Source organism: Achroia grisella, unplaced genomic scaffold (genome assembly GCF_030625045.1).
Source record: "Achroia grisella isolate CSIRO2021 unplaced genomic scaffold, CSIRO_AGI_Agris_v1 utg474, whole genome shotgun sequence".
In the NCBI taxonomy this organism is placed as follows: Eukaryota; Metazoa; Arthropoda; class Insecta; order Lepidoptera; family Pyralidae; genus Achroia; species Achroia grisella.
The window spans coordinates 3,008,942-3,026,303 of record NW_026712878.1 but is presented as its reverse complement, the minus strand read 5'-3'; the positions used below and the strand labels follow the sequence as shown (position 1 = coordinate 3,026,303).

At 38.2% G+C, this 17,362-nt stretch overlaps 1 protein-coding gene across 1 annotated transcript; it reads right to left on the bottom strand.

The window, feature by feature from the left end:
• Positions 1-106: 106 nt before the first annotated feature.
• LOC131845497 (protein O-GlcNAcase) lies at positions 107-15,669 on the bottom strand. Its single transcript, XM_059194563.1, is given in 23 exon segments — positions 107-234; positions 969-1,140; positions 1,314-1,462; positions 1,585-1,724; positions 1,845-1,933; positions 2,451-2,635; positions 2,791-2,844; positions 3,004-3,178; positions 3,274-3,459; positions 4,262-4,354; positions 4,954-4,993; positions 5,072-5,159; positions 7,019-7,403; positions 7,561-7,754; positions 8,526-8,611; positions 9,086-9,200; positions 9,513-9,656; positions 10,552-10,680; positions 12,570-12,732; positions 13,489-13,593; positions 14,204-14,432; positions 15,317-15,368; positions 15,496-15,669. Coding segments are annotated over 23 exon segments (3,168 nt in total). The 5' UTR covers positions 15,563-15,669.
• Positions 15,670-17,362: the final 1,693 nt, after the last annotated feature.

Sequence of the window (17,362 nt, the reverse complement as noted above, 5' to 3'; positions counted from 1 at the left end):
GGCGGGGCGGCGGCGGGGCGCGCGGGGGGGGCGGCGCGCGGACCACCGGCGGGGGCCGCAGGGGGCGGAAGGGGCGCAGGGGGCGGAGGGGGCGCAGCACGCGGCGCTAGAAGGAGCGCGCGAGGTACACGCGGCCCGCGCCGCCGCGGTGCACCTCCACGAAGCCCAGCTTGCTGTAGAACTGGTGCAGGTAGTGGTCCGTCGCGTTAATACACGCGTGCACGCCGCTCGCACCTGCAAATACAAGTGGACACGTGGTATCATACCCGTGTATACATCCATATACACAGATATCGATTTTCCATGCATAAAGTCAAATCGAAATTGACATTTTGTTATAAGAGTATTATTACTGGATAGTAATCGATTACATTTTAATACTTACCAAAACTTAATCATACTGATAATAGTACTGAGTAGATAAGTACAGATCGCGTAGCAAAAGTAATCAGTACCAAAAATGTCAAGCTATTTCCATTCATAGCTTTACAAATTTTAGTCGAACTAACTCAGGTAACTCCTCCTTTGCTACTTTAATGAGATACGCTTTAAAATTATGATTATGTAACATACCTGTCTTATGTTCAACGATTATTTCAAAGTGTGTACATACCTTCTGCGATTGGACAAGTGGAGTAGTGAACAGCAGCTTTTGATTATATACGAACCGTGTGGCAAGAGAGACGTGAGCAACGCGTTCGTGTACCGACCGTGTGCCCACAGCGCGGCCAGCAGGCAGGTGAGCAGGCGGGCGGGCGCGAGGGGGTCGCGGCAGGCGGGGGGCGGCAGCACGCAGCACGTGAGCAGCGCGGGGAGCGAGGCGGGGGCGGCAGCGGGGAGCGTGTACCGACCGTGTGCCCGCAGCGCGGCCAGCAGGCAGGTGAGCAGGCGGGCGGGCGCGAGGGGGTCGCGGCAGGCGGGGGGCGGCAGCACGCAGCACGTGAGCAGCGCGGGGAGCGTGTACCGACCGTGTGCCCGCAGCGCGGCCAGCAGGCAGGTGAGCAGGCGGGCGGGCGCGAGGGGGTCGCGGCAGGCGGGGGGCGGCAGCACGCAGCACGTGAGCAGCGCGGGGTGCGCCCTCGTCACGCTCTCCGGCGCGCGCTCCAGCCGCGAGAACTGGTGGAAGTGCCAGATGCAGTCCTGCCAACCAAGGAAGGAGAGACGCTATTATATTTAGAAAATAAAAAAAACATCTCTCAACTTGAACTGAATACATGATATTCCATATGATCTGGGCCATAACCTTTTTGTCATAACATTATTCACAACAAAATATATGGCCAAAATTAATGAGATATGTAAAATCTACAAACCTTGGCTGCTTGACTGAGATCCTCTCTCTCCATCAGCGACTCTGGATATTTGTTGCACATCTCTGGTATCCATGCGATCTCCTGCTTTTTGTAAAAGTCTTTACTATTCAAAGCTGCGCATGCGTAACCAATTATCTCTGGTTTCGTTCCTGTAAATAAAGTAATCTATATATTTACTCCTGTTATGTATATTTTTTAAATAAAGGGAGAAAGAACGAATGACCACTCCAATAATCACTTACAATGAATTGAGATGAATTTATTTACGTACCATTAATTCTATTTTCATGTTTGACGCCGCAGTCGCTCGTTTCGCCATCAGCGTTGTCGCAATCTCTCAATAGGCATTCCTGGTCGTCTTCGATCACCATACATAACTCAGGAGTTAACGTAAGGAACGGAACTACTAATCTGTAAAGTAAAATTTTAAACTCAAATAATTTGTTCCATACAAACATGAATACATACATGTAAAAAAATGTGTTATGTCATTAGAAATGTATTGTTAAATATAGAAAATCATTCGCTTACCTATCAGCAGGTAATGTTTGTAAATCGCTAGGGAATAGGTCACTGCAGTCGGAGCCGTCACGACATGTCTTGTGACAAATGGCGCATACCTGTGAATAAAAAATTGAAAGGGTTACTAAACATTATCCCAGCCTCAAAAATACCATCAAAGGTATTTATATTTATAGATATTTTAATATGGTAACATGTGTTATATACATAATGTAGCATATTGTTGCGGAAAAAGAGAGAGAGAAGAGAGAGAGAGAGAGAGAGAGAGAGAGAGAGAGAGAGAGAGAGAGAGAGAGAGAGAGAGAGAGAGAGAGAGAGAGAGAGAGAGAGAGAGAGAGAAAGAGAGGCGAATCGGGCGCGGCGCCCTCCACGGCAGCATGCGACGCAGGTCGGCCGCCAGCCCGCCGCTAGAGAGAGACACAGAGAGAGAGAGAGAGAGAGAGCAGTACCGCGCGCTCGTCGCGGGCGGCGTAGGGCCGCAGGGGCAGCGGCAGCGCGGCGGGGGCGCGCGGCGGGTCGGGCGCGGCGCCCTCCACGGGCAGCAGGCGGCGCAGGTCGGCCGCCAGCCCGCCGCTAGAGAGAGACACAGAGAGAGAGAGAGAGAGAGAGCAGTACCGCGCGTTCGTCGCGGGCGGCGTAGGGCCGCAGGGGCAGCGGCAGCGCGGCGGGGGCGCGCGGCGGGTCGGGCGCGGCGCCCTCCACGGGCAGCAGGCGGCGCAGGTCGGCCGCCAGCCCGCCGCGGAACACCCAAGGCTCCTGCGCGCCGCTCTCGAATGCCTCGCGCCACCCCTTCGAGAACCCTGTCGATAAAACCCATCATGCGAACAATCATTTCCAAGCTAGTCCATCGAGCCGGATAAACAATTTTGACTCTCTCAGTCGATGTCATCATTTAAAATAAGTGCTCGACAGAAACGCATGCATAATTGCCCTTTGAAATATAAAATATACTTACATGTGTAAGTTCCTTGTGTGTACGAAGCAATATTTGGAGGAAATTTGCCCAATTCTGAAACAAAATCAAACATAAGTAACGTAATGATTACTAAAATAATAATAGAACTCAGTGTAATTATGGCTAAAAGTGTAATAAAAGAATTTTACAGGGATTTTGCTAAAAATAGTACAGCAGCTCGGCAGTTAGGATCGACATTGTGATAGTACGCACCGAGCCAGCGCACGAAGCCGTCGAGCAGCGCGAGTACGGCGCACAGCTCCCAGACGTAGGGCTGCAGCTCGGCGGTGAGCTCGCCGTTGGCGGCGGCTGCCAGGCGGCGGGCCAGCCGCCGCGTTCGTCTCGTCCACCACGCGAACCGCGCCCGTCGCCGCATCCACTCGCTCGTCTGCTCACCCACAATTAAGACATTCGAATATCGTGTTCCATATTTGAATTTTTAAAAAATAATATAAAAAATATGAATAAATAGAGTGATCTGACCTCTTGGGGCTTATCAGGGCGAGGCAGAACGCTGGCAGCATGGCAAGCAAGCCAGTGGAAGTCATGCAGAAGCCGCAGCCCGCGCGATCCGTGCTCGAACGGCAGGTACAGCAGGTCGCACAGCAACACCAGGTCCTCCGCGCACAGCAAGTGGGAGCTGTCACCACTGTCGCCACCCTCACCGCCCTCGCCACATTCTCCACCCTCGTCACACTCGCCTACCTGCCCACCTTGCGGCAATACTCCGCTGCGGCGTTAGAATTATATCCTTAGAACTTGTATGCCCATATTAAATATCCTAATGCTAAATTTGTAACTAAACTATGAAACTAAAATAAATATCATTTATATTATAGTGGATGTCTTCTGTATAATAAATATATACAAAAAATACGTAAGTAAATAGTATAATGTTTTGTTACGGATTCACTCTTCTACGGCTTCATTAATCAATCGATAAACGATGAAAGTTCCACAGTCAAAATAGAACCAAGCATGATATTTGCGATCGCAAATAGCCTTATACTTTATTTAAAAATAAAATTTCAAATTTCAACTTTCGAACGTCAGGCACAGAACATCGATGTTCTTTTATATACAATTTTGAACTCCTCGAACATTCCGTGGTGTCATTATTAAAATCAACGTACAATACATTCAAAATATTATTTTTATTTCAATTTAAAACAAATCAACCACTGCAATATTCCTCCTGCAAACACATATCAATTCTACATTTCTTGTATCACCATAATTTAGCAATTTAGAAAATTATATATCAAATAAATGATTGATTGTCAGAAAAAAATATTAAGGGGCGGATGGGGCACTCATATCATTGAGGGATATGAAAAATATAGTATGATTCTCAGACCTACCCAAATTTTTATAAGAATCAGAAGAGATAATGCCGTTTGGAGAAGTATGGTAACATGTAACCGCGACGCGAGAATTTTATATATTAGAAGAATAAATATTATGTGTTGACTTACTCTTCAGCCCCGTCCAAAGGTTCGGTAGTTTCAACCATCATATCTGTACTAAGTGGACTGTTACTGGGTTCCACCTGCATAGAACCATTCTGAAACATGTATATCTTATTATGTAACATCTAGCGACGGTCTACAACTTCTTTCACGTATATATTTGGATTGGACGTACGCTCTTTCACGCGTGAATCGGCCATTATTGAGGAAATAATGTGCATGTAAATGTGAACAAAGACCGCACGCGCCGCCAGATCGCGTTCGACAATCGTACGTACTGTAGCGCCTTTTTGTAATAATTAATTATCATTCCAAAATGGAAGACATCTGACTATAGATCAAAGACGATTATTGATTTATTTATAATTTAAAATCCTAAACGTGTCTTTGGAAAATAAATAGTATGGTATAAAATAGAAGATAGATATTAAAAGAAAGTAGATAGATTATAGTAGATAGATTTTAAAAGAAAGTGAAATGACTTGTAACATACGTGCATGCGCGAAAGAGTGCTTACAGAAAAATACCATAAAATACAATCACACATTGCGCTCGCTGGCTTTCCGCGTTAAATCAGGTACACTCTCGATTGCGTGTGAAAGAATTATCGTGTAAAGGCAGCTTAGTTATTCTGAAGAAATAAATAAATGCCAATGACATAAAAATCGGGAATGCTAACGTTTAGTGAACATACCTCGCTGGTGCCGTCGTTCATGATGACATCGGGGTCGGTGTGGTCGGTGTGGTCGATGGGGTCGGTGTGGTCGGTGTGGTCGGTGTGGTCGGTGTGGTCGGTGTGGTCGGTGGGGTCGGTGGCGGCCGACGGCGGGTCCACGTCCAGCGGCTCGAGGCCGGCCTCCGTCGCCGTCGGACGGTTCGGGCTTAATGTTTGCGGTGTATCTAATTAGAATACAATGCAAAATCCGTTATTCGAGTAAACTTAATGTAAGCACTTGAATAGTCATAACTATTTTTTTAATCGCTCATTCGGAAAGTTGTCTCATCACAAGAACGAGCGAGAAACTTGTGTGTTGCTCTTTTAAATTATCGTTATAAGTTTACATTTTTCAAGTTGAAATGTGTGAATACAAACTACCAACTAGCACTAATTTATTACTTAACGAAACCTCTCATCAACGTAAGTGTTTTCTGCAGATGCATTTATTTAAAAAAAAAATAAGCAAGTAATTATATAAGTTGTCTTGTACGCATAACACATAGTTTGGCTTAGCTTGGGACTAGATAAAGATCATCTAGTCCCAATAAAAGTGTGAATTGTCCAGGCATATTATTATCGTACCTTTGCTGGTAAGGGATCTCTTATCTTAAGAAAGAGCGCAGTACAGTCACACTATAGTCGTATTTTTAATTAGTCGAAGTCAACTGACGTTTACTGTGTTGTCAGTATTTGATGAAATAAAAATAGTGTTGTGACAAAGTGAATAATTGAAAAAACTCCTGAATTAATGGGATTGCCTCGATTGTCTAGTCTAGTGAATAGTTAGTGTGCCAAACTGCCGATATCGGGCACAGGTTTTCAACGACCGTGTTCCTATAATATATACCTATACTGAATACCGAGTATTTTAAACATAAAGAAAAAAATTGCGAGGAATCTTTTAAGATTGTTCTATTTACAATACATCATGTAGTTGAAACTATATATGTATAAAATATAACAATATATAACATAATATAGTTAGGTAATAAAAATAAAAAACTTCGCTTATTTATTCATCATGAGATAAAAAAATCATTGTCGCTTTTAGCGTCTGTCTGAAAAATTGTCATAAATCTGTTTGAAAAATTGTTAATAATTTATCTTTGAAACAGTGTTTCGGTCCACGTTTCTCCGGAGACTTAAATTGTTCATTTTCTTTGTATTCTTTTAATACATTGTAGACTGAGGTCACACCAATTCCCAAAATGTTAGCTGTTTTCGAAATACATTATTTTTTTTCGGGAGCCTCAATAGGTAATAGTGAAGCAGCTTTCTCCTCAAATACGTGTTTGTAGACGTTTCGTCTCATTAGTTTTTCGGTAACGCTTAAAGCAATCCATGGTCTCTTCTTTCATGGAGACAAGCTTTGGCTTGACGTGTTTGGTTGAGGATCCATATTGTTTGTACGAAACAATATAGCAAATATACAATATACCCAACAATTACCATAAACACAACATAAAGAAAAACTTAACAAAAACAATAACAAAACAGCGTGAGAGCAAAAGAAAACATTCGTGCTTTCAGACCAGAGGTTAGAAGCCGAATTACGAACAAAATCGCTCGCGACGTTGATGGGTGTTGGCACTAGTAGCCGCGCGCTTTGTAATAAGCCGTCAAAAAACTGATTGTAGTTACATACCACTAGTAACTTATATCAGAGCGCATTTATACAATTTTATTGTAAAATAGAAATAATATTATTTCTATTATTTCTTTTGTAGTTTGAAATGATTAACCCTTCACACTCATTGTTCATTCATCTGACCGAGAACTGAACGCATCACTATTACTTTAAATATGACAACATTATTTTACAAAGTGACATTAGCTACTGTCAGTTAGCTTCGTATAATTAAAAATACGACTATACTCACCCATCATCCGAGTACTCTTAGAGTATTACTACTCTAGAAATACCTAAGAGTACCTAAGTACCTAAGAGTACTATGATTACTCATAATTATTTAACAAGGTAACCATCCAGCCGACAGTCATTTGAATACATAGTTATGGCAAAAAAAAACAAATAACTCACCACCAATACTCATATCCCCATTTCTCTGTTGCTCCTCAATAGATCCTCCTTCTACGTCATCCACAATAATCGTATCCTCTTCTTTATCCTTCTTCATATCCTCTAGAAAGCTCGCACTCTCCAACACAGAATCATTGGATAAAGATTCGTCAATTTTCTCATTCATTGATTGATCCACTTTCTCAATATTGTCATCTAATACCTTAATACCGAGTATTGGTACTGGTAGTGTCGAAACCGGTATTTCAGATGGAAGAGATATATTTGAACTCGCCATCGGTATAATTGGGTTGGGTATTGATTCATTTAGTATCACTTTGGTTGGTGATACCAATGAGTTCATTACAGGATTTGATACCGGATTGAAAGTTTCTATGGGAGATATCTGCAACAAAACAAATTATTTTGAAACCATTTTTTTAAATATTGATCCAATGGATATGAAAACCTTCGCACGTTTATTTTAGGCTATGTTTACAGAGAGTTCTGCGAGCGCCTGCAGCTGGCTGGTGTGTATTATATGATGTGTACGGTGTACTGACCCCCGTGGAGAGTATGGGCCGGTCTGGCGTGGCGCTGCAGACGTCTGCGAGCGCCTGCAGCTGGCTGGTGTGCACGGTGGGGATGGCGGGCGACATGTCGGCGGTACTGGTGGTGCACGTGTTGCTCGTGCCCGTCATCAGCGACATGCACGTGTTCACGGACGGCATGATCGGGATTATCGGCACCGGAGGCGCTGTGTACAACATACATTCATTAATCAATAGCTGCCTTTATATACACACATTCACGCAAGAAAAATAGACAAAAAGAACGAGAATAAAACGCGCGCGCCGTCCGCTCGTAAATTGCCCCGTCCTTTAATCGTACGTGGTTTGACGCCTGTTATTATTGATCAACGTAAGCGCGCGGGATAGCCTGCGCGCAGACGTGGTGTGTCTTTACATATACTTATTTTTTGTATTCGCTCTTTCGCGCGAGATTTCAATTCATTTCAGGTTCTTGTAAAATTTTATTTGTTATTCCATAGATTTTATTTTCCAAAGACACATGTATTGTATTGTAGGTTGGACTCCATTTTCCGCAATTGGCCTCTCATTCGGGCCGTTGTGGGTCCAAAGACACATTTAAGATTTATAAATTATATATATATTATATATACAATTATGTCTTTGCTCCATATTAAGATGTGCACCATTTAGTTATTTATTCGACATGATAATCCTTCACGCGGGAATCGGCTTTCACGCAGAAAAGAGAAAACATAAGCATGTAAGTAGATAAAGAACGAGAGTTCTTCAGCCATGCGCATTTTAGCGCCTTTCATTAAAATTATCATTACAAAATGGCGAACATCTGACTAGGAAGCAAATACAATTATAGAATTACTGAAAAAACTTATAATCCTGTTTAGTAACTATAGCACACATTTTACATATATGTGTTGGCATAAGTTCGCTCTTAATTATTATATGTTTAAAAAAATATATCAAAATTTCATAATTACCGGGAACAGAAGGCTGCGCTTTTATAATAGGCCCTTGAGCAGTCTTCGGTATCGAAAATTCTGGTAACCATTCGTTAATAGCATGCCTGAAAGTTACAATATGTCTGTATTATCCCATTCATCTATTTGTTAAAAAAATACATTAAACTGAATTGGTTATGCTAATGTAACTTTTTTACAAAATGTTAAATTCAGGTCCTCGGTGGTGTAGGGGTTTTGCACACCGCCTTACTCCCCATGGTCGCAGGTTTGATTCAGGTGAAACCGCGGGCACAGCTAGTTATGTATATATTGCCAAACAAATATCTATATCAATTGTCTAGTACCCATAACACAAGCTCTGCTTAGCTTGGTATTAAATGGCGGTATATGTATTGTCCAGGAATATTATTATTATTATAATTAAGGTCCTAAACGCTAATACCATTAATTATATAGTTAGAAATGCCCAACAGTGATAAATCATAAGGCCACTGAGGTTTAATGGATATGTATTGTAATAAAATTGTATGTAGTTGTATGAATTATATTACGTAATAATAAAAATGATTATACATTACCTTAGAGCCTGTCGATGATGGTAGACATGTTTGCCGAGCGTCAAGGGTGCCTCGTCATCGCAGACACCCTGCTCACTCTCACGCTCTAACTTTATGTCCCACGATACAGCTTCCACTATGTAAATAAATAAATTATCGTAAAGTATAGACATAAAAGTACAGAGCAGAAATAATTCTGTAAAATTAATTCGGTTTTTGCATTAATTTTATATTTTTCTCGGGAGACTACAGCATGGGGTTTTTCTTGAAAAACCCCATGGGTCGACAACAAAGGTCGGTAGTGTTTCTGATAGTCCGTAAGTTGGTTTGCCACCATCATAGTATAAAAAGTATAAAATGACATAGTTTTCAGTGTCGGCTATATTAGAATCAGGACCATTTGTGTGTCAGATATACAAATTACTTTTAATTATTGGTATCTACTTACTGTGCGCGGGCGCATCCAAGCTGCAGCTGGCCCAGTGCGCGAGCGTCCATATTGGGATCATGTTCGCGTTGTACTCGCAGTTGGGGTTCGTCAGCACGCCGCGGAGTAGCGGGATCAGTTCCGGCGACCGGCCACAGTATGGACCTGTATTTGCACACTTTAGATCATAAGGCGAACATTTGTGCAGTTTACAGTTTGTACTCAACAACGATTTGCAGATTTTGTTAATTGGAAGAGGAAAAGTCACTACATGGCTGTAGCCCACTCCTGCATAAACGAAATATCTCCTTTGGAAAAATATACTATCCTGAGGAGATAAAAACCATTGCTCATAAGAATATCCTTCAATTCTTGTCGCTGACGGGTCTAGGTAGCGAACTCTGAAAAAGGGCGAGCACAATAGATCTATGTAAGTCGCAGTACTACAGGTCCAAGCACCTGACAATAGCCCAAACCCCGCAATAAAAAAAATAGTACCCATAAAACAAGCTCTGCTTTGTATTAAACGACGCCGTGAGGATTATCCAGTGAAAAAATATAATTAATTATTTGTATAGTGTATTTTTTTTTAATTCTCTTCTGAAACTTATATTTCTAGTACTTTTTGTAAAAAAGAAGAAATTAATTTGTTTTTTGATTTTTAAAAGGATGTCACAAAAGCCTTAAATAAAATAAAGTTTGATAAACATAAATTCTCTCTGTTAAGGCGAAGTACTTGTTAAGTTAGTTTCGTATATTATTCATTTTATCATGTACTGAAGTTATAGAAATAATTCTCAAGCGTGTGAAAATTAGATGAGAGTGTAAAAAAGAAGAAATTAATTTGTTTTTTGTTTTTTAAAAGGATGTCACAAAAGCTGTCTAAATATAATAGTTGTTCTGTAAAGACGTAAAATTCTTTTATTACAATTTTCCTCGTAAAACCCTTCACTTTTCGCTCGGACTTTTCAAAGACTTTTAAGACTATATTTATTGTGGTAATACTAGACATTATATATTAATAGTGCATATTTATTTTATATTAAACTCTATTGTATACCCAAAAAGATCCTTTTCTGGTCGTAATCGTTGGCGTGGAGGTTGTCCCAGATGACCGGCGGTCGCCTCAGTACTTGTGTTATCTCCTCTATACATTCCGTAGTCAGGGTTTTGGATATGACTTTTGGACCTGCAATAATGTTAAGTATTTAATTAATTCAGTGTTTTTTTATAAAATTTCAGAGCACTAAATTTGGGACGCCTCATCCTTGCTATTCGATGTGGATCGACAGGGAATTCATCCCCACACACGCTAGAACCTAAGTGGTCTCGGACAGTGCGGTTTCAGAGGAGCTTCCTCCCGCGTACACTTAGATTGTGGAATGAACTACCTGTCGAGGATTTCTTTAGAGACTACAGCATGGGGTTTTTCAAGAAGGGTATATAAAGGTTTCTTAAGGGTCGGCAACGCGTATGTGACACCCCTGGTATTTCAGGCATCCATCGGCTGCGGTAACCGTTTACCATCAGATGGGTCGTATGCTTGTTTGCCACCTATTTGGTAAAAAAAAATCACGAGTAAATTCCAAAAATGGAACTCAACCAGGAATCGTTTACTAAAGGGGAAAAGAAGATTATTAGTAATGTGGATTAATAAGCCCATTGCTAGTAGTGTACCATGTCAGGTTGACCTCCATGCGGGTCTCCCTAGAAAACTACTTACGATTTTATACAGATAATACCGATTTCACTGGCTTGGCTGTCTTGGCTAATATACAATGCGAAAAAATGATTGTAAGTTGAAAGGGAAGATCAAACATTGTATGAAAGTATCGAAGTTAAGTTAAGTTAAGCTTGAAACTTATTTTTTAGGCTGTTAATTAAATATAAATAAATGTAGCTATCAAAGTTTGTAAAAATTGTACCATTAAGGGGGTAAAATAAAATGGTAGATGAAAGTTTGTATGGAAAATCATTCATCATCTTGAATAGTCATGCGGACGAAGTCATTCGGAATGCAGATTCATCACAAGTTAAATATAAATAAATGTGTTGCTCTTTTTAATAGATGTTTTTTTTATATAAATAAGTACAGTATATATAATAGTGTATAATAGGGTATAAATAATTACAGTGTATAATAGGGGCTGAAAGTTCGTATGGAAATACGTCATTCATCGTCTACGGGTTACTGCTGGTTATAAATAACGGCGAAAAAAGTTTAAAACATTGATGGGTTTAATTACCACATAGCATGTCGTCACACAATGACGATACCAACGTCATCACACCATTGACTCATGCATGGAAAACTTGACGCCAAGTTCGTTAACACGCTGATATTTATTACATACGTAATGTTTGCATTGTTGTCCGTACATAAACGTGATTTGCTTACATGTGTTTATATATATATATATATATTAATACGTGAAGCAAAAACTTTGCCCTTTTTACGAAAACTAAATTAAATTTCGCACACTTATAGTTTATATATATAGAGAAGAAATATAGAATGCTAATATTTTTTTAAATTTTGAATATATTAGATCCCTAAAAAGACATTATATACACTACCATGTATCTGACACACACACACGTATACATACTCTTTTGTTTATTGAAGTCTGTGGTCAAATGGAGAATAGATTAATATTGTTTATTTTTAATATTATTTGTCTATAGTCTTAAAGAATGTTAAATTAATTATGGTTGAATTTCGTCAATCGGGCGACCACTGGATTTAATAAAAGCTAGCAGCCTGGCCTGGTTTCGGTATATTTCAATTAATTTACATGAATTATATACTTAAAACTTGTTTAGAAATCCCTGGATCCTTCTTACTACTCGCGGGTCGCAGGTTCGATTCCTATTAGGGTATTTGTATAACAAATTGACCAGAAATTTTTCACAATGATTACCAAGGGATTCAGCGTGGAAGGTAACCTGACATGGTACATGGTCATGGGGTCGACAGTCCAACATTACTAACAATACCTTTAATACCCCATAAATTTGATTAGAAGACGCCTAATTACACATGCTAAGGTTTTTTGTCAGTAAAAATAAACCTTATACCTGTCCACATGATGTCAATCTGTTGTGACAGCTTGGTGCCGAGGGTGTTGAGGTACTCTGAGCTGTTGACAGTGGGCACGGCACGCGTCGAGCAGTACTGGGTCGGACACAGTAGGAACCTCGGACAGCCGAGGTGCTGGTGGATCTCATTGGTCACTGACACCTGGTGGGATATAAGAACGTTCCTATCACAGACCTACGCTATTAATACTTAACTTACCTGATTATATGCATAGTAACCAAGTTGGGTGTATGAATTTTACGGCCTCAATGGTCTATCGGTTTAAAACACTATGTTGTTGGTCGCGGTTTCAATACTTCACATGGTAACAACATTTGTATTCATGATAATGTTTGTATTATTAGTTTATCTATGTGTATTATGTAATAAAATATCATCACACAAGCTTTCCTTAGTGTGACACTACATGGCGTTGTATGAATCGTCACAGTTTATTACTTATAAAAATTAAACATAATACTATATCTGTTATTAAATTCACTTTTATTTTCCTTTCAAATTATTTTCTTAATGTGAAAGAAAATGATAGGACATTTTAATAGTAAAATGTTGAACACTTTTTAACAAAGAGTTAGCGGATAGATTTTATGGTGAAGGTGCACTTCAGATTTAATATTTATAAAATTCTGTATATTTGAAGTTCCTTATTATGTTACACACTTGTTTTCAAGTTAAAAATATAGCAAAAGAGAAAGTGGCACTATTACAATAGATTATTAGAATTATTACATGTTGACAAACTTATGAAAAAGATGTTTAAAATGAATAGTGACACCAAGTGTTCTTAATGATTCTGATTAATTACATATTTAATATTATACATTTTTTTTAAATTATTACTTTTGTCAATATAAAATATGTATATATAAAAAAACAAAATGGTATTGAAAAACTTACTTGTGCATGGGCAAAGCTCTGGAATATCTGTTTGTCAGCTTCACTCATCTCTGGTTCAATATCATCGAATAGCAGAGCAAAACATGTGCAGCCAAACTGTGACACCTGTTCAAAGTATTAGAGACATTAATTCTTACAAAAAAAATATTTAAATAAATTAAATTACAAAAAAATACTCATTCATAATGTTCATAAGCAGCAGTCATAAATAAATAATTCTTTTTAAATTTGAATTTGAATGAGAGTGTTATCTATGGAATTAGTTATAATTTTGTTACGCCTCCAAACCAAGTCAGACTGCTCTCATCCCATATTTTAGTTATAATAATAATAGCCTTTTTTACTATTAAGTTCAAAATGTACTTTATGATTTCTTTTATAAAATATTTCATTTAAAAAGTTATCTATGTATCTATCTAGTATAGTTAAAGATATCTATGGAAAAACTTAACGAAAGCCTAATTCACATCATGAGAAACTGCATGAATTGGATATTTCAATTATGATTGTGGATAAACCAAAACAACCTATTCTAGTTTTCTCTTCTAAGTGGTATCTACCACTTTGATGAAAACTGGTAACGAACGAAAAAGTGGTAGATTACCACTTTCGACAACTGGACGACCACTAGAAGCTAGCGGCTTGGCCTGGTTTCGGTATATTTCAATTAATTTACATGAATTATACACCTAAATATAAACCAAAACATACACACCTGTTCCAGTTTTCTCTTCAAAGTGGTAATCTCCTTCTGGCTGCTGTATGTTATATCCAGGCCTGGTGACAATGCATAACAGAATATAATGCCCTTTGACTTGGCAGCGGAGATGAGAGATGTCAAATGCTCAGCCTCTTCCACGGTGTACAGTTCCCTCCAGTAAGCTCGGTGTTTATAATCATCTTTCGGAGCATAGACATACATGTCCATGCCCCATTTTTTCAATCTAAAATAATTTTAATAATTCTATTAACATAATATTACTTATATTTACATTACTTTTAAGTGTTTTTTTTTCTGTTGAGTGAAAAGTTGCATCAATCTTCCATATAGAAAGACTGTTTGTTATTTGCATAGAGTATGAATTATTTGTTTTAATTTTTTTAATCATAAGAAACAATTGGAGAAAATAAAAACAAGTTTTTATCCCCCTGGTTTGTTATTCTTTCATATCAATGGTAAAACCTAAATATTTTATTTTATTTATTTATTTATTCATTTCAATATTACAACACCATTACAGTATATCCAAATCGGTGTTGCAACTTAGTACAGTATACATTCATATATACATCAATTTATAACATAACATATTTTATTACATAATATAAACATGTAAAAAAATTTGATACTTTTGAAAACTTGGTGATCTTCGGCAGACTGCAATCAAAAATATCAATATCATTTCTGATATTGTTCAGTATTTATGTGTTTATGATATGTTTTGACCAAAACTTGGCTGAGCTGTATAGACGGCTGGGCTAAGTTTTGGTCAAAACATCATATCATTTAAAATACCACATTCCTTCATCTAATGTGATTACAGGTTTCAATGGTCCATACATACTAACACCAAACATTGAAGAATTTCTAATAGGAATTTGTATAATCCAATATAATAGTAGGCAGGGATGAATGTACTATACACAGTTTAGCAATATGTATACTATATACATCAATAGCAACAATGCATTAAACAAACATGCATTATTGATAAGAGTAAACATAAATCTTGTAAATAGTTTTAGAACAAATAAATTTTCCAAAATTGTAAAAATCAAAACAAAATTATTTTCTAAATAAATAAATAGCAAGTAATAGTGTACTCACTTCTGAAATAGATCTTTCCTTTGTTCTGTGGTCCATGGTCGTCCGTAAAAGCCTGTAATAAATGAGCTTAGGTCATTCACTTTATAAACTTAGCTTTTATAGATACATGTACTATATGAGATTTGTGTGAAAGTGTAGAAATAGCGAGTGAGTCAAATAAAGTCTCTAGAATTTCAAACCTTCAACAACCCCGCAGATGAAATCCTTTCTGGTAGAACTTGGTTCGTCAGAAGAACATTCAGTCATTTTAATAACTAATTCCGTAATTTATTACAGCAAACAATAACTATTTGTGAGTGGGAAACTTCCAACGTTCCTATTTCTAACGGAATGGTATTAGCAGCGGTGCTAATAAGGAAATATAATTTGTGCAAAAGTGATTTAAAGTATACGGAACTTTATAGTGCCGGTAGCGTTTACGATGATAAAATATTGAAATACTTTAACTCCGACATAGAAATGTTACTGAGGAGAAATCATGATGTGTCAAAATTGTCAAATGGAATCAAACAAATGTCATTATGTCAACGTCAAACTACGACGTCGACGGTCCGGTTCACGCATATATACCAATTTTATTTATGTTTTTATGAAAATGGTGTGGTATTTAAGTATATTTTCATAATTACCAAAATAAATATTTCTTACTACTTTAAAAAATGAATAAGAAAGTTCGTCCAAAATTTCGAGTCAGATATATCATCTAATCTGTGCGAGGCGACATCCATGTTAATAAATTACAAGTTTATATTGTCTCAGAACAACTTTCCAACAGAGAGCAATAACATATTACAAGATCAGCTAAGACAGTCTATCAAAGAGTAAAATAAATATATATTCTATCCAGTGCCCTGGGGCGATAGACGCCATCAAAGTTAAGGCGGAGTAAAAGGGTATTCTCTACGGCCTCTACTACACCCTCCTTGAGGAGTGCAGATGACCTGGTTACGGTTGATTGTATTTGTTTGTATGTGAGATAATCACTTAAAACGGCACGAAACCGCTTGTAGTGTAACTAATTACATAGATAAAAAATATTGAGCACTACTAGAATAGGTATTATGTTCCTTGGCTATGATTTGCCATCCCAGTAATATAAAATATTTTTATTAACTTCCTCACTAATGATCTCAAGTGCTCTTACCATCTTTACGCAGACGATTTACAGTGCCATGTTCGGACATTTAATCAAAAATATATAATACTTGTTAGATACTAAAAAAAAAACGAATATCCGAAGCTGTAAGTCGATTAAACGATGCTCTTGCCTATATTGAGGACTGGGCGGTTAGGTTCGGGGTGACTGTCAATCCTAGCAAATGCCAAGCAATCATTTTGGGAAGCTCGAGACAACTCGGCAAAACGAGCCTGACGTCTGTTCCTCCGATAATTTTTAATAAAATGTCTATTCCTTACTGCACGCATGTCAAAGACCTTGGTCTCACGATTGATACCACCCTTAGCTGGAATAATCACGTCAATGAGGTCAGTCGTAAAGTTACGTACACCTTGCGCAATTTATACCGGTTTAAAAATTTCCTTCCTACCAGTACTAAGATCTTACTTATTCAGTCCCTGGTACTACCCATTATTGATTATGCAGATGTGTGCTGCTCGGACATGAATGAGGACCTTTTAAACAAATTGGATCGTCTTCTCAATAATTGCATACGTTTTATTTTCGGTCTCCGTAAGTACGACCATATCTCTTTATACCGCTCTCAGCTTAATTGGCTTCCAATCCGCCAACGAAGAATTGTTCGTCTCTTGTGTAAATTTATTTTATTCATTACTATACGATCCTAACTCTCCCGAGTATCTTAATACCAAATTTCATTTTCATGGGGATTTATCTCTTATCGTAACCTTCGTCCGTCTTTTAGGAATTGTACTTCTCCACGTTTCCTGGAAATAAATAAATAAAAGTGAAATAATGAAAAGTATTATATAAATTTATTAAAACTCATCGTAATATTTATTTCTAAATCTTTCAAAGTTTACATTTTGCCATTAAACACTGGAACGAGTTAATGTTAAATTACTTGA